This window comes from Lutra lutra, chromosome 6, assembly GCF_902655055.1.
Source record: "Lutra lutra chromosome 6, mLutLut1.2, whole genome shotgun sequence".
Classification (NCBI taxonomy): Eukaryota; Metazoa; Chordata; class Mammalia; order Carnivora; family Mustelidae; genus Lutra; species Lutra lutra.
The window spans coordinates 71,106,749-71,129,616 of NC_062283.1; the positions used below are offsets into that span (position 1 = coordinate 71,106,749).

A 22,868-nucleotide genomic window follows, 5' to 3' on the forward strand; every position below is an offset into this window, starting at 1 on the left:
CCTGCGCTCTCTCTCTCTTCCAAAAAAGAGAAAAAAAGAAGTTAAAGAAATACTGTATCTTTTTTTTTTTTTTAAGATTTTTTATTTATTTGACAGACAGAGATCACAAGTAGGCAGAGAGGCAGTCAGAGAGAGAGAGAGAGAGAGAGAGAGAGGGAAGCAGGCTCTCTGCTGAGCAGAGAGCCCGATGTGGGGCTCGGCCTAGGACCCATGACCTGAGCCGAAGGCAGAGGCTTTAACCCACTAAGCCACCCAGGCGCCCCAGAAATACTGTATCTTGGAGCGCCTGGGTGGCTCAGTGGGTTAAGCCTCTGCGTTCAGCTCAGGTCATGATCTCAGGATCCTGGGATCAAGTCCCACCATCAGGCTCTCTGCTCAGCAGGGAGCCTGCTCCCCCACCCCCCTGCCTGCCTCTCTGCCTACTTGTGATCTCTATCTCTCTATCAAATAAATAAAATCTTTAAAAAAAAAAAAAAGAAATGCAGTATCTAGATTCTGGATAAAGAACTGACAGTCTTAAATGGTTACAATAAGGGCTTCCAATATGTTAATAAGTAACGGCACCGGAGAAGGTTTTTTATGTATTATGAATGCAGTGTACTGCTTTGTAATTTGTTTTTCCTTGTCATAAAAGTTTTTGCTTTTTCAGTCTAAAAGTGAAAAATACATTATTTCTATTTGAGAATACATTTTTTCTCTCAATTCAGTGTCAAGACACTGCACACTACTTCTATATATTTATAACATTCTAAGAGAAATAAATTACATTAAAACTATTAAGGTCTTAAAAAAAATGAACCAGCTATGAGAAGGGAACAATGTACTGTCATGAAAGGAATACCAAACAAATCTTTCACATACACATTTTCATTTATGTTTTGAAGCATACTTAGAAAATTAATCTCTTGAATAGTAAAAGTACCCACTATTGCATTACTAGGGACCCCATCCACATATTTTACCTCCATTTTCATTTTTTTAAAAGACTTTTATTTATTTATTTATTTGACAGAGAAAGATCACAAGTAGGGAGAGAGGCAGGCGGGAGTGGGGAAGCATGCTCCCCGCCGAGCAGAGAGCCCACTGTGGGGCTCGATCCCAGGACCCTGAGAGCACGACCTGAGCCAAAGGCAGAGGCTATAACCCACTGAGACAGCCAGGAGCCCTCCATTTTCATTTCTAATGGAAAACTTTAATCTGATTTTTAAATACCAGAAGTTCTTATATATTCATAAAGTAATTAACTTAGAAATATTACATAGGCACAGATAAACGTAATGATGTAATTTACAGTCACATACATAACTGAAGTTATTCTGGACCCAAGGAATTCTTTCTCATGTAGCTGAGGAAAATGAACACCCCAGTCTCCAGGGTCAGACGACACCAGAGCCTTACAAGTACTGAGAATTACAGAAGACCTCCTTTGGTCCTTTATGTCTATTTGAAATCAAGAGAAATTTTCCGGGATGCTATCATTTTAGAGAGTGTTGAGATAAAGAAATGGAACACGGATTCTGAAATGCACTGTACTAATTATATCTAATCAACAGCACTAGACTCAAGTTCTCTAAAAACTCAATAAAAGAGAAAATCTAAATATAAGAGAAGGTATAATATTATATTAAACATAAAAGCACACAATGGAGCAAAACAATCAAATTATTTTCAGGTGTTTGCAATTCTATTCGTAAAATGGCACAGCCTGAGTTGGTGATCAAAATGCCACATAAAACAGAACAGATACATTACCTCTTCTCATTTCATCTAAGATCAAAGAAAAAGAATATGTGGTTGACTAAATGAAGGTGAGGAAGCTCTTTTGAGACTAGACAATAGGAGATGCAGAGTTATGGAGAGGAAAACTAAAGAACAAGAAAGCAGAAAATAATGTGAAAATAAAAGTAAAATTAAAAGTATATGAATTTTTTGCAGCTGAGATTAGAAACACTGAAGACTAAACTGTCCCAGAATCAGAGATTTTCTGTACTGAAATCTATGGGAAAAAGTAGGTCAGGCATATCTAAGACTTTCAAAGTAGTAAAGCAATATTAACATGGAATTATAAATGGATTTTGACTGGAGTTACACACAACTGGTAAAAGCATGATGAGTGTATTTCTTAGTTTTGTTGCTATACTGTCTTATTCTTCTCGATAGTTTTACCTATTAATAGTTGATCATCTATTAAGGCTTAAGTTTTATAAAACAGAAAGTACATGAAAGATGCATATATAACATAGTTCTCTAGGTTTTTCAAATATCCAGTATTAATTTTCCAGCTTAAATACATTAGCTAAACATACTAACAAGTGATATTCTCTGTCATTCTAACTGCATTAATTTAAAAGGGAAGAGGACCATGAGGCAAGTTACATGAGTAAACCTGGAAGGTACTTGGCAAAATGGCCATACTTGTTGCTCTGTAGTCAGGTAAAATGGGAGCCAGTTATGTCCCTTTAATCTATCACATTAGAGAGTTCAGTTTGAGTATTTGCCCCTTTTTGTTATCTAGAATTTGTCATTATTTTTGGCAAAGCAAAGCCATCGGACTGTAATACTTTCAGTTTTCAATTGGTGGATTGTTTTGGGGTTTTTTTGTGTGTGTGTTTGTTTTTTCTTTTTTTGGTGGGGGTAGATTTTAACTATTCTCATCTAAAACCTTTGGCAACATGTCAAGATGTTGCATTAACATATGAAATCACAGCTGATACAATCTGTTTCAATGAAATAATACGGTTCTAAGGGTATATCTTTAAGATAACAACATAGCAATAATTATATATTAATGCATTTTAAATGAAATGCTTTATGAGAAATAGGAATAACAAAAGTAAGCAGAAAAAATTACTGAAGGTTTTCTTACCTCTGAACTGTAGTTACCAACTCCTTTTCTTTCTTCTTCTGGCATATTAGCTGTGCCTCTTTTTCTTGACACTGCTTTTTGATCTCTTCAAGCTTTTTTTCCATATCTAGGAGAGTCTCTTGCAAATTCTTATTTTTTTCTTCTAGAACCTGAAGCTAAGGAGAAAATTCACAACATATAGAATATTAAAGGAGTTTCTACTAGAAACTATTAGTGTTCTCAATTATTATTAACGGGCTTGTGGTTAAAAATCACACTATACTTTATCTAGGGTACTTTATCTCCTCCTTTGTGTGTAATGAGAGGTAAGAGAATGAGATTACAGAGAAGAATGGGGTCAAAAATTTCTAGAAGACCAGGGTGTGCCTGGGTAGTACAGTAAGTTAAGCAACCAACTCTTGGTTTCAGGTCAGGTCATGATCTCAGGATCCTGGGTTAGAGCCCTGCCTCAGGCTCTGCATTCAGTGTGGAATCTGCTTAATATTCTCTTTTCCCTCTGTCCCTCACCCACCATGCTCCCTCTCTCAATCTCTAAAATAAATAAATAAAATCTTGAAAAAAAATTTTCTAGAAAGAGAAAAAGGTAAATAATCTCAATTTGGGGATATTTTTTAATTTTTATTTTTAATTATGGTAAAATATGCATAACATAAAATTTACCATCTTAACCATGTTTAAATGTACAGTTCCATACTGTTTAAATACATTCACATTGTTGTTCAACTAATCACCAGTATTCTTTTCATCTTGCAAAACAAACTGTATGCTCATTAGCAACTCCCCTTCCAGCTGTATTATATGCATACGTGACATTTTATCCATTCGCCCATCAGTTGAAACTTAGGCTGCCTCCACCTTTTGGCTACTATGAATAACATTATTATGAACATATGTCATGTACAAACATCTGTTTGAGACTTCACTTTCAATTCTTTTGGGTACATACCCAGAAGGCAAGTTGATGGTAATTTTTTTAGGAAATATAGTTTTCCACAGTGGCTATACCACTTTACATTCCCACCAACAGTATAGGAGGATTCTAATTTCTCCACATTGTCACCAGTGGTTTCTGTTTTTTTAATATTAATCAACCTAATGGGCATAAAGTGATATGAACACATGTTTTTAAATCTGTATTCCTCTCTGCTGCTGCTCATACAAAGTCCGGTGGTACTTCTTTAGTTCTTTTCTGACATTATCCTCTCTTAGTCTTACAATGTATAAATTAATATAAACAGAGAATCTACTCTAGTTCTAGAGTCTGTACAATAATGACACTCCATGGATTAAACCAATGATTCTCAACTGACAGTGATCCCCACCCCCGACTCCAGGAGATACTTGGAAATGTTTATAGACATTTTTGGTTTTGGGGAGGAAAGAAGGTAGGAGCAGCGCTATTGGCATCTAGTAGGTGGAGGCCAGAAATTCTGTTAAGCAGCCTTTAATGCACAGGACAGAATCCCAGAACAAAAAATTATCCACCCTTAAATGTCAATTATGCTTAGGTTGAGAATTTCATGATGAGAAAAACTGAAAAAAGACTAAAGAACAGGTTTAATTGATTTGTAAATAAGATTTCAAGAAGACTGGGTTGACCAGAGTTGTAGAAAGACTCAGGTGAGGTATTGTTAAGAAAGAAAAATGGCCAGAAGAGGTCAGAGGAGTGGAGACCACAGACTAAAGTTTAAGAATTTATTGAAAGGTTAAGAAGAATGAAGAAAACAAATCAAATATCTGGAAAGATAGTAAAAAAGTCTTGTTGAGCCTTGGAGAATCATAGAGAATACTGGGTAAAGTCAGAACTGTGGTGAATCCCTGTGTGTTTGGAATGGGGCTATCAGACTGGTTTAGAAACTGCCTTTTAGAGTACAATGTTAAGTAAAAAGTTAACACACAGGTTTCTTAGGAAGGTAATCATATGTTAATAAGAAAGATAAACTCATGCTTAAAGTTTCTAATTAAAGTTTAATCCTCAAAACAGCAATTAAACACTTAGATTTAACACAATTAGCCAAATATAGAACTAAAATTTTAAATTATAAAAAAATTATGAAATTTCCAAAGGGTCAATTTAAGAAAGTAGTAGGCTTTCATGTTATTTAAAAATGAGCATTTTAGTTCATGTTACCTGTAGACTCTGACTCTGTACATCATCTAGAGTTGGAAGATCAGCCAGATACTTTTCCAAGGTCTCAATTCTTCTCTGCTTTTCTTTGTTTTGTTCGGATTCCTTCTGGCATTTCTTTTTCAGGCTACTGATATATCTATCTCTGGTTTTAAGCTAAAGAAAAAGATATTGAATCTTCAGGGGCTTTGTGGTATTAAAAAAATAATAACTAAACCAATAGTTCTAGATTATAGTTAAGGCTACCACCAACTCAAGAAAGATTCACTTTAATTCATCAATTCTAAGATTCACATTTTTACAAATTTTCATATCACTGAAATCAAGAGTTTTGTGTTTGTCTGCTTTTACAACTGATGGCATCTTATAAAACTGCCGTGGGCTGGCTAGAAATGATGATAGAGTTTTTACTGCCAGCACATGTGCAAACTTGGTCAAAGCTACTCCCACCTCTGTCATTTCAACAGTATGTACATGTTGTAACTATGTGCTGAGTTTAAATGATGTTTAAATTACCTTAAAAATGTTACATTATAATTTGGTGTTGTAAACAGTTACTGAGTATCCAGAAAAACAAAGAAACAGAGCCACACGGTTTAATTTTAAAATCAGTGAAGTAAATATTCATCTCTGGAGAGAGGATTCCAATTACTTACTTCTTACAAAGCTGTACCCAAATATTTTATGTGACTTAAGAAAGGAAGATACCTACAAGTTACTAAAGCTGTTTTGTTACTGATTTGCTAAGAAATTGCTTATCGTGTACTCAAGAAACGCAATCAAAGCCAAGAGAACTTACCAAAATTACCAGATACTTGGGAAGAAATAAGGGCACTAGTGAGACAAATGCATACTTCAAGCTAAGACTACTGTTAAGGTATTATGTCATAACTGAACATGCAACATATTTTCTTACTCAATATTACATATAATAAAGGTGTGCTGTACCAACGATGTCATTTTAGGATTGATGGAATATGTTAATTGAACACCTAATTGAATACACACATTATATGATTCTAATAAATCCCAATTTCTCTAGGCTGAACCTCAGACCTATGCACTATTTTTTTTCACCTTTCCACTTGAAAAATACTATCTTTAAATTTCATATCATATTCAAAGTTCTTTAATATTTCAGCTCAAATATAAATAATATGTGTACACAAATAGCTACCTAAAAAGTAAACTTCAGACTCTTATTCACCTTAACTTATCAGTCTTCTAAAATCTAGAAACTTACAGGGTTCTAAAATATTTTTACAGCCTTTTCCCACATACAGCAGGGAAATAAGTGCCAGTAATTGGCAGTATAATGGCTTGCTCTCCCAAATTTTATTAAAGCTAACACTTTGCACAATCTAGTTTCTTTCACGCCTTATCTAATTTCTTTCAAGTCCAATATAACAACTTTTATTAAAACAACTTCAATTAGAAAAATAAACCACATCTTTTATCTATTCATTCCATCAATAACATTAGGATCCAGTTATTACCTTGGGTAAGGAGCAACCCTGGTAAAACTGACAAATCCTATTATTTATTGGGGATTTCTCAGGATTAAAGGCCAGTGTGCTGGTGTGACAATTTGTGATCTAATGGAACTCACAGACTCCTGACCATTATAATGACCTGAAAGACCACATAATACAATTCCCTTTTTCTCTCTCTTTTCACTGAAGTATAATTAACATACAGTGTTATCTTGGTTTCAGGTGTACAGTATAATAATTAAAACATTGTATACATTACTCAATGCTCATGAAAATAAGTGTACTCTTGATCCCTTTTATCTATTTTACCACTGTCCCTCACCCCCCAGCCTCTGTGGTAACCACTAATTTGGTCTCTGTATCTCAGAGTCTGTTTTTTTGGTTTCTTTCTTTTTTCTTTTTTGTTCATTTGTTTTGTTTCTTAAATTCTACATATAAGTGAAATCATCTGGGATTTGTTTCTCTGACTTATTTCACTTAGCATTATAATCTCCATGTTCATCTGTGTTATTGAAACAGCAAGATCTCATTCTTTTTTACATTTGAGTAATATTCGGTGGCACTTATATACACCACATCTTCTTTATCCATTCATTTATCAATAAACACTTGGGCTGCTTCCGTATCTTGGCTATTGTAAATAATGCTACAGTAAACACAGGAGTGCATATACCTTTTTGAATTCGTGTTTTCATTTTCTTTGGGTAAATACCCAGTAGTGGAATTACTGGATCATCTGGTAATTCCATTTTTAGTATTTTAAGGAGCCTTCATAATGTTTTCCACAGTGGGTGCACCAATTTGCCTTCTTACCAATAGTGCACAAGTGTTCCTTACCATCACTTGTTGTTTCTTACATTTTTTATTTTAACTATTCTGACAGGTGTAGGGTGATATCTCATTGTGGTTTTGATTTGAATTTCCCTGATGATTAGTGATATTTAGCATTTTTTCATATGTCTGTTGTAAATGCTACACCTAATAAGGAGTTAATATCCAAATACACAAAGAACTTATACAACTCAACATCAAAAAACAAATAATATGATTACAAACTAAGCAGAGGACGTGAAAAGACTTTTTCCAAAAAAGATATGTAATTCCTTTTTTGATTATGAGGTCCAGAAATCATTAGTAACTTAACCACAAGTCACTGAGACAGAGGTAACATTTAGATATAAATCATCTGATTGAAAGGTCAACATTCTTTCAATTCCTCCACACTGCACATAACCTGATTTCTATACTCTAGCAGCCACCTGTGCCTGGATTCCCCATTGACAAAGTCTGTTTCTGCCTTAGCAAATGACCCTATAAGTTACAGAAATAACTAACCAGCCTATTTTTACTAAAGGCTCCCTAATTTATTTTTATTTCTTTAAGTGTCTTAAATGTGATAAAATGATGTCCTCAAAAAGCAGCCAATGGAATAGGTTGGTCATGATGTCTTCTATTACTCAAAGATGTCCTTGTTTTCTTCTTTATCTGTGGCTGGTCAACTGTCAACTGTCTTTTCTGCTGTCAGGTCAGGCTTGCTGCCTTTGATCACTAATCTCTGCCAACAGCCTCCTACTGGATACTATTTATGCTACTTGCTGACTACAAGTTGATTACACATGATCACTGGTCTTGTTTTTTTTTTTTTTTTTTTTTTTTAAGTCCTTTGCAGATGAAAAGCCCTTTGTGTGTGTGTGTGTGTGTGTGTTTAACTTTCAAGTTTTATATGTTGATTACTAAAATCAACTCCAGTAATTACCTCTAGGCAAATGAGGCATCACTAATAAATCTTCCCTTTTCTATTTATAAAAGGTTAGGTTTTTTTCCTTTCAAAGAGATACCATTTAGCACTGAGATTATTCCTAGAAGGTAATAGGACGGCTCTGTTTTCAGAAATGGTTTACAAATGAATATATTTTTCTTCATCTTAAATACAATAATTAGAACAAAACAGATTACTGAGGAAATGTTTTTCTCCAAGTTTTGTTTTGTTTTGAGTAAATTATTATTATTAGAAGCAAAAAGCATTGGCTGTAGAGTTAAACTGTCTTAAAAAAAAAAAAACTGTCTTGAATTTTACTCCTAGCTTTTCAACAGTTTCTACTTACATGCAACTGAACAAATTACTCAACTCTTTTCCAAGCTTCAATTAGCTCATTTTTAAAAGTGGGGTACAGTATTTATGCCTTATGGTTTTTGTGAAGATTAGTTAATATTAAATGAGAAAATGTACTGAATATACCTTAACATGCTGTCTGGTATATGCAAGAAAGAATTTATCAAAGAGTAACTTCCATTGTTGCTGTTATCACATTAAATGTTTTCCTGTTGTAGTATCAGTCTTGATCAGGATAACAGAAAGGAAATGCAGAAGGAAACAATGCAATCCAATCTCTTGTGAGTCTAACATGCTGGTCAGCTGATGCATTACCCATGAGTCTATTTACTAGCATCTATACTCCCTTCAAGAATTCAAATCATCTCCACGGCCTCTGACACAAACTCAACCAACTAAACCAACTACACTTCCTTCTTAATTTTTCTGTTCTACACATTTCCATTCTCAACTGCCTCACTCCACAGAGAGACTATTCCCCTTTTCCAAAACTAATTCCTCCATCTTGGCATCTGTAATCAACCCTTCCCTATTTATCTCAGGAATTTGCTCTATCATGCACTCCTCTGACATCTTTGATTATTTCTACTTATTCTTTCATAGTCCTTTGCTGGGCTTATCTCACTCTTTTCTTCCCTCTTGGCAAATATCACTTGAAAGCATGCATCCATCCATCCATTCATTCATTCCATATGCCAGGCACCGTGGCCGGTGCTACATATGCTACAGTGACAAACCGATACACCCCTGCCATACTGGAGCTTACAAAGAGAAACTAAAACATAATGATTATTCAAAATCATGGTAAGCACTGAAAAAACAAACAAGAAATGCTCTAAACATAGGAAAGGAGGAGTTGGAGGAGAAAGATATTTAAGATGAGACTTGACAAAATAAACAGGTGACTGAGTAGTGGGAGAAGACAAGTATTTACCAGGCAAAGAGGAAACTCTGTGTCAAGACTCTTGAGACCAGAAACAAATCATGACCTGTCTGAGCAGCTACAAGCACCACTGTGACTCAGTGCACTAAGGGGAGACTGACAGAGCCTAGGGTTATATAATTAGGCAGGGTCTTTTTGGCTATGGGAAGAATTTGATTCTCATTTTTAAAGATAATACCCAGATGGCATGCTGGGTAATGTAAGTGAAATGACTGGGTCTTCCTTTTACAAAGTTCAGTCCTCCACACTATGAAGAATGGCCAGGAGGCTGTGGAATAACTGGAACTCTCATACGCTGATATTGGAAGTGTTAGAGGATACAAACACTAGGAGAACTCAGGTTTCTTTCTTTTTCTTTCTTCCTTTTCTTTCTTGCATCTCACAGGTACATTTAGTTATACCACAAAGGAAACAGCACTTCCACAAGTGTACTGTGATGTACCACATTCCCATCTAACAGAGATGACTGAAATTTATAGCCAGGGTGACGTTCCATCTGATGTGTACTCCTCGTAGAGCTGGTTATTGACCATAAGCAGGTGCAGGAGTTGAAGATTTCAAAGTTTTACTACTTTTATCAATACTCCTGATTTTATTAATGATGAAGCCCATCAACCTCACTCCTACCCAGATCTTTTGGTGCACTTGGGTATAGTTGGGCTTCATAGAGATCTAAGTGTTTTTAGTAAGGCTTGGAAGCATCTCAGCACAGGACAACTGGCTCAGGATGCCCCAACCCACATAGCCAACTCAGAAAGGTGATTAAGTGTGCAGAATTCACGTAGTTTCTTTTAAGTTAAATATCTACTTATATTTACTTATTTACATATGAAATGTAGGACTCAGAAATTCCACATTTAGGAATTTATTCAGCAGAAATGAAAAACTGTCTGGTTTAAGAATGTTCACAGCAACCTTATAATTTCCCCAAAATGCAAACAATCCAATTATCAATTAATAGGAGAGCAGATACATTGTGATCTATATAATGGGAATGCAACTCAGTAGTAGATAGGAATACATTCCACAATGTGAATAAATCTCAAAGATATTAAGTGAAAGAAGACAAACACAAAAGAATATATACAGTAGGACTTCATTTATAGGAAGTCCAAGAAGACTCAAAACTAATCTATGGTGATAACAGCGTTTCAGAAAGAGGAAGGAGACTGGACTAGAAAGTACAAGGCAACTTCTTGGGTGACTGAAGTGTTTGTTTTTTTAAGTAAACTCTATGCCCATCATGGGGCTCAAACTCATGACCCTGAGATTAAGAGTAACCTGTTCTACCTAATGAGCCAGCCAGGCACCCCAGATGATTGAGATGCTTTGTGTCTTATTTTAGAAAGCAGTTATATTGCTATATACTATTAGTAAAACAAAACAGAACACCTAAGATCTATACATTTGACTATATATAAATTAGGCTTCGATTATTCAAGATGTAATAAAAAAAATACATTAAATTGCAACAATAACAACAACAACAACAAAAAAAAAAGGTGATGGAGATAGAGGGAAAGCAGACAGGCAGGGCAAGACTGGATTCAGAGACGACAAAAGCTTTGCCAAGATATGATAACTTAGACCAGTCTGGATTCTATTACATATTTAGGAGACAGGCTTAATCAGTGTTAGTAAAATTTCCAGCATGAATAACTGAATTTAGAGTAATGAACAATGAAGAAATCTTGTTTTGTTTTAAGAAGAGAGCACTCAGAAGGCAAATTAAGAATTATGCTTTGGATGAACAGTTTAAATATTCTTAAGATATCCAAGTAGAAACTGTCAAATATGCAGTGAGTATATAAACTAATTTTATTAAGCACTGGACACCAAAAGTAATAAAAGATGAGAAGACGTTAGATAAAACATAAAAATATATTTTAAAAATTGTATCCACTGAATCGTCACAATTTTCTTCTTTTTTTTTCTTAAAAGAAGGCTCCACATCAATGTACAGCTTGAACTTACGACCCTGAGATCAAGAGTTGCATGCTCTACTGACTGAGCCAGCCAAACACCCCTGATACATCATTAATTTTCACATAATCTTTTAACTAACAAATATCAGAGGTCAGAAAATATTTTAATCCCTCCTATATCTATATAACCAATATTTCCTCAGCTCCCTCCAGATTATGGTATTGTACGAAGCCCCCAAAATATAGAAAAGAAACAAGAAACAGGTACTTAAGTTACTTTTAAGTTAGCCAAGATAAAATATACCATATAGCTGAGAAAGAGAAATCATGTAAAATATTTGTTTTTGGAAGATCAAAATTTTAATTCACACACACACATATGTGTGTATATATATGTGTACACACACACACACACACTCACTCACTCACACAAAAATGTTAATTGAGTTCTCTATTAATAGTTCCAAACGTGCCTACAGAAATCACGGTAACCTTTTCAAGATCACTTGAATGGAAGGTTCGGTTAATAGAATAATAAGCTGGGTATATCAAGAGAGAAATCTAAAACCAGTTCTGCAACTAAGTTAGCAGCTTAAGGATCTATGCTTCTTTAGTAAATTAGGGCTAGTAGATAATCTACTTGATCTTTAATGATACTATAATGGAATGAGATGAAGTATATAAATACTTTAATAAAGGCAGAAAGGTCAAATAAATATACAGTTATATTAAGTACATATAGATATTTGGCTTTTCACCACTTGTTCAGAATCAGGGGCTGCAGCTTAAATAACATGAAGTCATGTGCTTATAAAAAAAAAAAGTACCATCTTTATTTATATCAATCCTTTATACCCAACATGACAAAGAAACTGAACCCCAAAAGAAAAGAAAAATAGTTATTTGTGTCACATCTCAGTTTAGGCAACTAACTCAAGAAAGGTTTCACTATTCATTAGCAAGATTTACTGTGGTAATTTTTTTTTAATTTTTTATTTTTTTATAAACATATAATGTATTATTAGCGCCAGGGGTACAGGTCTGTGAACCGCCAGGTTTTCACACTTCACAGCACTCACCATAGCACACATATACTCCCCAATGTCCATAACCCCATCACCTTCTCCCAAACCCCCTCCCCCCAGCAACCCTCAGTTTGTTTTGTGAGATTAAGAGTCTCTTATGGTTTGTCTCCCTCCCGATCACATCTTGTTTCATTTATTCTTTTTCTACCCCACAAACCCCTCCACGTTTCATCTCCACTTCCTCATATCAGGGAGATCATATGATAGTTGTCTTTCTCCGATTGACTTATTTCACTAAGCGTAATACCCTCTAGTTCCATCCACGACATCGCAAATGGCAGGATTTCATTTCTTTTGATGGCTACATAGTATTCCATTGTACAGTGATATTTTTAATCCCTCAAGAAAATCCCTAGATTTTTGTGAACAGCACAGGTTTTCTCAAAAGTTACTGCAAAACTAATCATTTCAATATAAATGTACAACCTACTATAGCACACACCTGAAATACAGCAGATGACGAATAATTATATGTTGAAGGGCTGTTATTGACCTAATTCAACTTATTAAAAATACCTACCTTTTCCTCCAGTTTCTTCTTCTCCTCACTAAATTGGCTTATTCTTTGTTTGAGAAACTGATTGAGCTGCAAAACCTCCTTCTCAGTAGATGCAAGCTTTTGCTCAAGTTCCTCTTGCTGGGAATGGGACACTGACTGATCGGAAAATGGAGTCTGGAGTGAACTGTTCTCATATTGTGGCTATCAGGAAAGAGGAAAAAAAAAGATAAATGTTTACTTGTCTTGAAAAAATGGGAAGAAATTGGAAATAAGGCAGAGTACAGAGAGTATATCTAGGCTTTAGCAACAGACAGACCTTGGCATGAATCCCAGCTCCTCTATTTCCTAGTTATATGCCATGATTAAATCAAGTTGATTTGCTTACCAGTGTGCCAAGCTTGTCTTCCTATCTATAAAACAGAAATAATAAAGCTTACCTTGCAGAGTTTTTTGTTTTTGTTTTTTGAAAAACAGAGGTAAAATATATAAAGTTCCTATCACATAAACAGAAGCTTAATAAAAGGCAACATTTTTGGTTATAAAGTATAATTAGAGACACAGTAGTACATGAAATAGAAGTGAAAGTTCCAGGGAAATAAAAACTAAAGAAAAAATTCTTCACAGGTGATCATTTCCAGCTAATATTAAACTTGGTAAGTATTTTTTCTTTTTTTAAAGATTTTACTTATTTATTTGACAGACAGAGATCACAGGTAGGTAGAGAGGCCAGCAGAGAGAGAGGAAGGAAAACAGACTCCCTGCTGCGCAGAGAGCCTGATGCAGGGCTCGATCCCAGGACCCTGGGATCACAACCCGAGCCAAAGGCAGAGGTTTTAATCCACTGAGCCACCCAGATGCCCCATAAACTTGGTAAGTATTAATAGAGTGTTTCCCCTAACTAGAAAGTAAGGTCCATGAAAGCAGAAATTTTTGCCCACCTTAGTTGTTCTTAGATCCCTATTTCCTAGAATAATCACTAGCATAAAATAAGAGCCCAAAAAAATAATTGCTGGGGCACCTGGGTGGCTCAGTGGGTTAAAGCCTCTGCTTTCGGCTCAGGTCATGATCCCAGGGTCCTGGGATCGAGCCCCGCATCGGGCTCTCTGCTCAGCAGGGAGCTTGCTTCCTCCTCTCTCTCTGCCTGCCTCTCTGCCTACTTATGATCTCTGTCTGTCAAATAAATAAAATCTTAAAAAAAAATAATTGCTGATTGAACAAATGTATTCTTGTTTCTATGAGTGAGGCTTTGTAAGGACTTCAGATGAGATCTTTCCCATTTCCCTTGCAGCATTACAACCAGGAGAAGGCAGTCAGAAAATATAAATATTTCCTCAAGTAAATTAGAATGTGGTAAGTGCCAAAAGAGATACCAATGAAGTAATGTACAAGTAAAGAAACATTATTTTTATACTTATTCTAAGTATTCTCATTTTTCTACTTATTACTAAGCACATGTTAGGAATTGTGTACTGGGATTCAACAGTTGATAAAGTCAAGTCCCCACCAGTTTAGTGAAGTATCACACAACAAAAGACAATGAAAACTGTGTAAGTGCTAAGATAGTTGTACTCTATGGTAGCTAAGGGAAGTTTTATACAAATGAATTTGAACTAGACCTTGAAGAACTCATACTTCACCAAAAGGTGAAGCTACAATTCAAAAATTACATAAATAGCATTTTATCATGTGCTGGGTATTTCAAAGATGACAGACTCTAGCACTATCCTTTAAAAACTCAAATTTTATCAGAAGCGTAAGAGAAATCCTCAGATAATTATATACAGGACACCATATAATACAGTAGCCAAAGAAAAGTCATTTTTTTTTTAAAGACTGTATTTATTAGAGAGAGAGAGAATGAGTAGGGGGAAGGGGCAGAGGGAGAGAGAGAAGCAAACTCCCCACCAAGCCCGATGCGGAACTCAATCCCAGAAACCTGGGTTCATGACCTGAGCCAAAGGAAGATGCTTAACTGACTGAGCCACCCAGGCACCTAAGAAAAGTCATCTTAAGTACAAAGTATAGGGAGGTTGGAAGATAAATGAAGACAGCACTAGAAGAATGAGGAAAAAGGCTTTATGGGGGAGGTGTCTTTTGAGATAGACTTTGAAAATGAGGAGGATTCTGGTAGGAATGGAGAAAGGTAGAAAAGTATTCCAGAAAGAACATTTTAAAAAGGTAGAAATGGAATATATTCAGAGTACCCATATCTTTAAAGTATGGATAAAAGAGGGGGGATGGATAGAAGGAAAAATTTAAAAATCCAAGTGGGGCCATACTATAGAATCACAAGGTTCAGAATTAAATCTTAATTCATAGGAAATGGGAAATCTTGTGATGGTTTTATAACAACAAAGTAGCATGATTTAAGAAGATTGTAAACTGTGTTTTGTAAACTTCTGTATTCCCTGGCATTTAGCGTTATGTGTAGATTCTCAGTAACATCTGATTGAAGGGAAAGAGAAGAGTAAAGAGGACAAGCGAGTGCTACAACAACTGGATGCAGTGGACAGCAGGAATTAGAAGATATTGAGAATGGATATGAATTCACTTTATGAAATTATTCTAGGGTCTCCTGGGTGGCTCATTATCAGTTAAGCACCTGGCTTTTGCTTTTAGCTCAACTCATGATCTCATGGGTTTTAAGACCAAGCCCCATGTCAGGCTCCATGCTCAGCGAAGAATCTGCTTGAAGATTCTCTCCCTCTACTCCTCCCCAACAGTGGCACACATGTGTGCTCTCTCTCTCTAAAATAAATCTTTAAAAAAATTATTCTAACCTAGTTGAACAAAATGAGGAGCTGAACAAGAGCACAGAAAACAGAATGAAGAAAGTCTAGATGTAGAATTGAGAGGATTTAGCAAAAACTTTTTTTTAAAGAAGTGAATAGACAGGAAATGTTAGATAACCATGGTTTGATATTTTGAGTCAATTAACAGGGAAAATCATATTCTGAGCTGAAATAAGGAGGTCATATAGAATAAGTTTACGTAGATGTACTTAATTACAATTAGAACCCATTGATATTAAGATGCCAGTTGAATATACAAATAGAGATGAACATTAGACAGAAAGGTGGGCCTAGAACTCAGAAAGATGGGTAGGCTAGGCTAAGAAACTAAAAAAAAAAAAAAAAAAAAAAAAAAGGACTTATAGTTTCTAATTTGGCATGTAATGAGCTCAGAAATTTCCCCTCTATCTGTTTTACTTACAAGGTAAAAAAAAAAAAAAAAAAAAAAAAAAAAAAAGATGAACAAACTGAAAAATCAGTAACTCTTCTTAGATCTGACAGAAATAAGGTCACAGAATAAACTGCTACCCCCAGAATTGGAGAAACAAGTGAATAGAGAAAGTCACCCTTACCAGAACACAATCTTCCTTGCAACCAATGGCTGAAGTAGGAAAAAAATAACTGAAATTGATGGAACTATTGGAGGCTCAGAGTAGACAAGTCTGAAAGTCAAAAACTCCAGGGAGACCCACAAAAACTCACAGGGGACACCTGACTTGTCTGAGTTTTATCTCCATGAGCTCTATCATGTCCTCACAGTGAGCATCAGGGGAAAATCTCTTCATGTTTCCAGTAGGAAGAGGAGAAAAGGAACCATTCTGAAATATATCAGAATACTATGTTGTTCTTAACAAGACCTGTCTTCAAGATAAACTATTTAACTAGAGACTAACCTACTCAGAAGGTTACCTAGAAGGGAGCTAACCTACCTAGAAGAAAACACTAAATTCCAGTTGCCTTGAACCATCCTGCCCCATGATAGGGTGGGAAGTTCACAGTCCAGGAGCACAGACTCACTAAAAGAATAAGACTTGATCACATGACTACAGAGGACTTCTCCCACTACACCTTACCATTTTATTACTAAAGGCATATTTATCACATTTCATTTGACCTAGTACATCAGATCTAACTTTCAACAAAAAACTACAAAATATACTAAAAGGCAAAATCACAGTCTGCAGAGATTGAACAGGCATGAGAACCAGAGTCATATATAATAGGAATGCTGGAATTATCAGACCAGAGATTTTTTTTAAAACTATGATTAATACAGGACATTAATGCTAAGATAAACAACAGATAAGAATAGATGGATAATGTAAGCACAGAGGTAGATATTCTTAGAAAGAGAAAAAAAATTTAGACATCAGAAATACTGTTAACAGAAAAAGGAACGTTTCTGATGGGCACTTGGGTGGCTCAGTTGGCTGAGCATCCGACTCTTGGTTTTGGCTCAGGTCATAATCTATGGGTCATGAGACTGAGCCCCACATTGGACTCTGCACTTAGCAGAATCTGCTTGAGGATGCTCTCCTTCTGTCCCCCCGACCCCTGCCACCCCAAACACGTTCTCACTCTCTCAAATAAACAATTAAAAAGAAAAAAAATGTCTCTGAACACAGTTCTTCCAAAGCTGAAGAACAAAGAAAAAAAAGACTGTTAAAAATAAAACAGAATATCCAAGAACTGTGAGATAACTATAAAGGGTATAACACTACAAGAAGGAGGAGGAAATGAAAGCAGTATTTGAAACAGTAATGACTGAGAATGTCCCCATACGGTCAGATACCAAACCTCAGACCCAGATATGATTTCACTCATATTTGGAACTTAGGAAACAAAACAGATGAACATGTGGGAAGGAAAAGAGAGAGAGAGAGAGGGAGGGAGGGAGGGAGAGAGAGAGGAGGAGGCAAACCATAAGAGACACTTAACAACAGAAAAGAAACTCAGGGTTGATGGAGGGAGGCGGGTGGCAGATGAGCTAAACGTGATGTGTATTAAGGAGGGCAGTTGTTATGATGAACACTGGGTGTTATACATAAGTGATGAATCACTACATTCTACTCTTGAAACCAATATTACACTATTTTGTTTAGTATTTAAATTTAAATTTTGAAGAAAAAGTAAGTGGAATAGCTACATTAATTTCAGAAAAAGCAGACTTTAGAGCAAGGGAAGTTATCAGGGTCAAAACTCCAAAAGGACTTAACAATCCTTAATGTGTATGTGCCTAACAAGAGAGCAGCAAAATATGTGAGGTAAAAACTGAGAGAACTACAAGGAAAAACAGATGAATCCACTTTAATAGCTGGAGATTTTAACAACTCTATATCAGAACTGAAAAGATCCATCAAGCAGAAAATTAATAAGCACAAAATTGAACTAAACAGCATCCTCAATTGACTGGATGGAACTGACATGTATAGACTTACTTCAGATTACACATTCTTCTCAAGCTCACATAGAACATTCACCAAAATAGACCACGTTTTGGGTGATAAAACATGCCTTAACAAATTTAAAAGAGATATTGTACAATGTATGCTCTCTCCAACCATAATGGAATTAAACCAGAAATCAACAGAAAGGTAGCTATAAAATCCCAAAATGCTTAGAAATTAAACAACCCATTTCTAAACATGGGTCAAAGAAGAAATCTCAAAAGAAATTTAAAAATATTTTATAGTAAATGGAAATGAAAATGCAGATTAATCTAAAATTTGTAGGATGCAGTCAAAGCAGTGTTTAGAGGGAAATTTATGCCATCAAGAGCATATATTGAAAAAGAAGGATTTAAAATCAATTATCTAAGATTCCAGCTTAAGTAAACTAGACAAGGAAAAACAAATTAAATGCAAAGTAGGTAGAAGAAAAGAATAAAAGCAGAAATCAATGAAATTGAAAACAGAAAATTGATATAGAAAATCAAAAAACTGAAAGTTCACTCTGGAAAAGACCTATAAAATCAAAAACCTTTTAGACAGGTTAACCAAGATAAAAGAGAGAAGACACAAACTTACTAATACCAAAAGTTAAAGGGGAGTATCACTACACATCTTGTGGACATTAAAAATAAAGGAATATTATGGACAACTTTATGTCCACACATTTGATGACCTAGATGAAATGGACTAATTTCTTGAAAAACACAATCTGCCAAAACTCATGTAAGAAGAATAGATCATCTGAATAGGCCTATATTTATTAAAGAAATTGAATCAATAATTAATAGCCTTCCAAAATGGAAAGCACCAGGCTTCAACGGGTTTATTGGTGAATTCTATCAAACATTTAAGGAGGATATTATACTGACTTTCTACAATCTTTTTCAGACACAGAAGCAGAGGGAATACTTCCTAACTCATTCTATAAGGCTACGATTACCCTAATACCAAATGAGACAAAGACATTATAGGAAAAGAAAATTACAGGGGTACCTGGCTGGCTCTGTTTGGAAGAGCATGTGACTCCTTCAGGGTTGTTAGTTCAAGCCCCATGCTAGGTGTAGAAATTACCAAAAAAAATTTTTTTTAATAAATAAGTAAATAAATAAATAGAAAGGAAACCACAGGCTAAATATTCTACATAAGCATAGTCTACATAAGCAGATCCTCAAAAAAAAAAAGCAAACTAAGTCTAAGAATGTATAAAAAGAACTATTTACCATGACCAATTGAAATTTATCGCAGCAATTCAGGCTTGTTTGATATTCAAAAATCAATTAATATAATCCATCACATCAACAGGCTACTGAGGAAAAATCATATGATCACATCGGTAAATGTAAAAAATAAATGTGACAAAATTCAACAGTTATTCATGATTCTTGAGCAAACTTAGAATAGAGGCAAACTTACTAAACTTGATAAAGAACATCTACAAAAAACCTACAGCTAACAGCAGAATTAATGGTAAAAAACTGGAAGTGTTCCTGCTATCATCAGTAACAAGGCAAGGATGTTCCTCCCACCACTGATTTTCTACACTGCACTGTAAGTCCTAGAGAATGCAGTAAAGCAAGAGAAGGAAATAAAATGTATGGCAGTTGGGAAAAAAAGAAAGAAAACAGTTTTTGTTCATAGATGACATGATCACCTATATAGGAAATCACTGAAAACAGACAAACAACAACAACAAAAAACCCTCCTGAAACTAATAAGCAGTTATAGCAAGGATGCAAGAGACAAGGTTAATATATGAAAGTTGTTCTTTTCCTATATACCAGCAAAGAACAAGTGGAGTTTGAAATTAAAAACACACTGTCAGGTACCTGAGTGGCTCAGTCAGTTAAGTGTCTGCCTTCAGCTCAGGTCATGATCCCAGCATCCTGGGATCCCGCCCCTCATCACACTCCCTGCTCGGCAGGGAGTCTGCTCCTCCCTCTCCCTCTCCTGCACCTTCCCCTTCCAGCTTGTGCTCTCTCTCACACACACACTCTCTCTCAAATAAATAAAGTCTTTAAATAAATAAATAAATAATAAAAATAAAAACACACTGCCATTTACATTAACACTCCAAAAAATGAAATAAGTAAAAATATAACAAAATATACACAAGATATATATAAGTCAAGTTACAAAACTCTGATCAAAGACATCAAAGCAGAACAAAATAGATACTCCATGTTCATAGATAGACTCAGGGCTGTCAAGATCTTAGTTCTTCCTAGCTTAATCTATAGATCCAATGCAATCTCAAGCAAAATCCCAGCAAGTTACTTGTGGATAGGAACAAACTGATTCTAAAGTTTCTATGGAAAAACAAAGGATCCAGGATAGCCAAAATAATACTTAAGAAGAAGAACAAAGATAGAGGACTGACACTATCTGACTTTAAGACATAAAATAAACCTACAGTAATCTAGAATGTGTGACACTGTGGAAAGACCAAACAGGTCAATGGAACAGAATAGAAAGCCCAGAAATAGATTGACACAAATACAAGTTGACTGATCTTTGACAAAGGAACAAAGGCTATACAATGGAGCAAAAGGAAGTCTTTTCAACAAATCATGGTAAACAATGGGACATCCATGTGCAAGAAAATGAATCTATAGACACGGGTTTTACACTCTTCAAAAAAACAACTAAAAATGGACCACGGACCTAAATGCAAAATACAAAACTATAAAACCCCTAGAACATAGGAAAAAACTTAGAAGGCTATGAATATGGCAATGACTTTTAGATACACTACCAAAGGTATGATCCAAAAAAGAAACAAATAATAAGCTGGATTTCATTAAAAATTTCTGCTCTGCAGAAGACTACCAAGAAAATGAGAAAACAGGCCACAAATTGGCAGAAACTATTTGCAGAAGATCCATCTGATAAAGGGTTTGTATCCAAACTATAAAAAGAACTGCTAAAGCTCAAAATTTAAAAATAACATTAAAAATGGGGAAAAGACCTGGACAGACACCTCACTGAAGAAAATATACAGATGGCAAACAAATATATGAAAAGATGTTCAAAATCAAATGTCTTTAGAGAATTACAAATTACAAATACAAATTACACAGAGCAACCTACCTCCACACACCTATCAGAATAGCCAAAATCTAAAACACTGACAACACCAAATATTGGTGAGGGTATGGAACAACAGAAACTTCCATTCACTAATGGTGGGAATGTAAAGTATTAAAGCCACTTGGAATGGCAGTTTGGCAGTGAGTTGAAAACTGAAAATACTCTGACCACACAATCGAGCAATTGTGTTCACTGGTATTTACCCAAATGAACAGAAAGCATGCTATACAAAAAGCTTCACGTGGAAGTTTTTAGCAGCTTTATTCATATTTGCCAAAACTTGAAAATAAATAAAATTTCCTTCAGTGGGTGAACAGATAAACTGTGGTACATCCAAATAATGGAATATTATTCAGTACTAAAAAGACATAAGCTATAAATATGTGAAAAGACATAGAGGAGGGGTGCCTGGGTGGCTCTGTTAAGCTCATGACCTCTGGCTCAGATCATGATGCCAGGGTCCTGGGATCAAGGCCCACATCTGTCTCCCTCCTCAGCAGCAGAGTCCTCTTCTCCCTCTCCCTCTACTCCCCACCCCCACTCTGTTTCTGCTCTGTCTCTCACTTTCTCTCTCAAATAAATAAAATCTTTTAAAAAAAAGACTTAAGAAATTTAAGTGTATGTTATGAAGTGAAAGAAGCCATCATGAAAAGCTATATGCGGTACGATTCCAACTATATCACATTCTGGAAAAGGCAAAACTATACAGACAATAAAAAGACTGGTTGTTGCCAGGGGCTGAGAGAGAAGAAGGAATGAACAGGCAGAGCACAGATTTTTAGGGCACTGAAACTATTCTGTACAATACTACAATGAAGGATATAGGTCATTATATATTTGTCCAAACTCACAGAATTGTAAACACCAAGTGTGAACCTTAACGTGAAGTGAACTATGGCCTTTGAGTGATAATGATGTGTCAATATAGGTTCAATAGTAACAAAGATATCCTGTGATACAGGATGTCAACAGTGAAGAAAGCTATAGGTGTATGGTGGCACAGGATACATGAGAACTCTGTACATTCTGCTCACCTCTGTTTTGAACCTATAACTGCTCTAAAATATAAAATTTATTGATTTTACCAATAATAAGGTGTTTCTAGGACAATGAAATATACACATTTCTGGAAAATCACTCAAAAACCAAGCACTAAAAGTGGTAGGTCTTAAAGGAAAATTAAAAAAACAAAAACAAAAACAAAAAACAAACAAACAAAAAACAAAGCCTATACAAGTTAAGCCAGATTACTAATCAAAACTAACGGGAGAAGAGCTCAACATTTTGGACAGGCAGTCATAGTTAATATTAAACAACCACATGCACAGAAATTGCCAAAATGCTGATGTCATTTTAATTAGAGCAGGTCTGGTGGGTGTTGAGATGATATAGTTAGAACTCTGCGATACAGGGACTACTATTCAGGTGGGGAGGAGGCAACACAACCTGCCATGTCCCAAAATCACTAAAAGAGGAAGTCCATTTCT

The 22,868-nt window shown here is 35.4% G+C and overlaps 1 protein-coding gene and 1 pseudogene across 5 annotated transcripts in view; both read right to left on the reverse strand.

The window, feature by feature from the left end:
* The window catches only part of CEP85L (centrosomal protein 85 like), a 223,684-nt gene that overhangs the window by 29,691 nt on the left and 171,125 nt on the right, over positions 1 to 22,868 (reverse strand). For all 5 annotated transcript variants that reach the window (XM_047732071.1, XM_047732070.1, XM_047732072.1 and 2 more), the window contains 3 exons: positions 13,074 to 13,253; positions 4,998 to 5,150; positions 2,867 to 3,021 (listed from right to left, as the gene is read on the reverse strand). In XM_047732071.1, the coding sequence (XP_047588027.1) occupies positions 2,867 to 3,021; positions 4,998 to 5,150; positions 13,074 to 13,253 (488 nt within the window). The remainder of the gene's footprint in view (positions 1 to 2,866; positions 3,022 to 4,997; positions 5,151 to 13,073; positions 13,254 to 22,868) is intronic.
* On the reverse strand, positions 7,488 to 11,427 carry LOC125101729 (ATP synthase subunit ATP5MJ, mitochondrial-like; annotated as a pseudogene).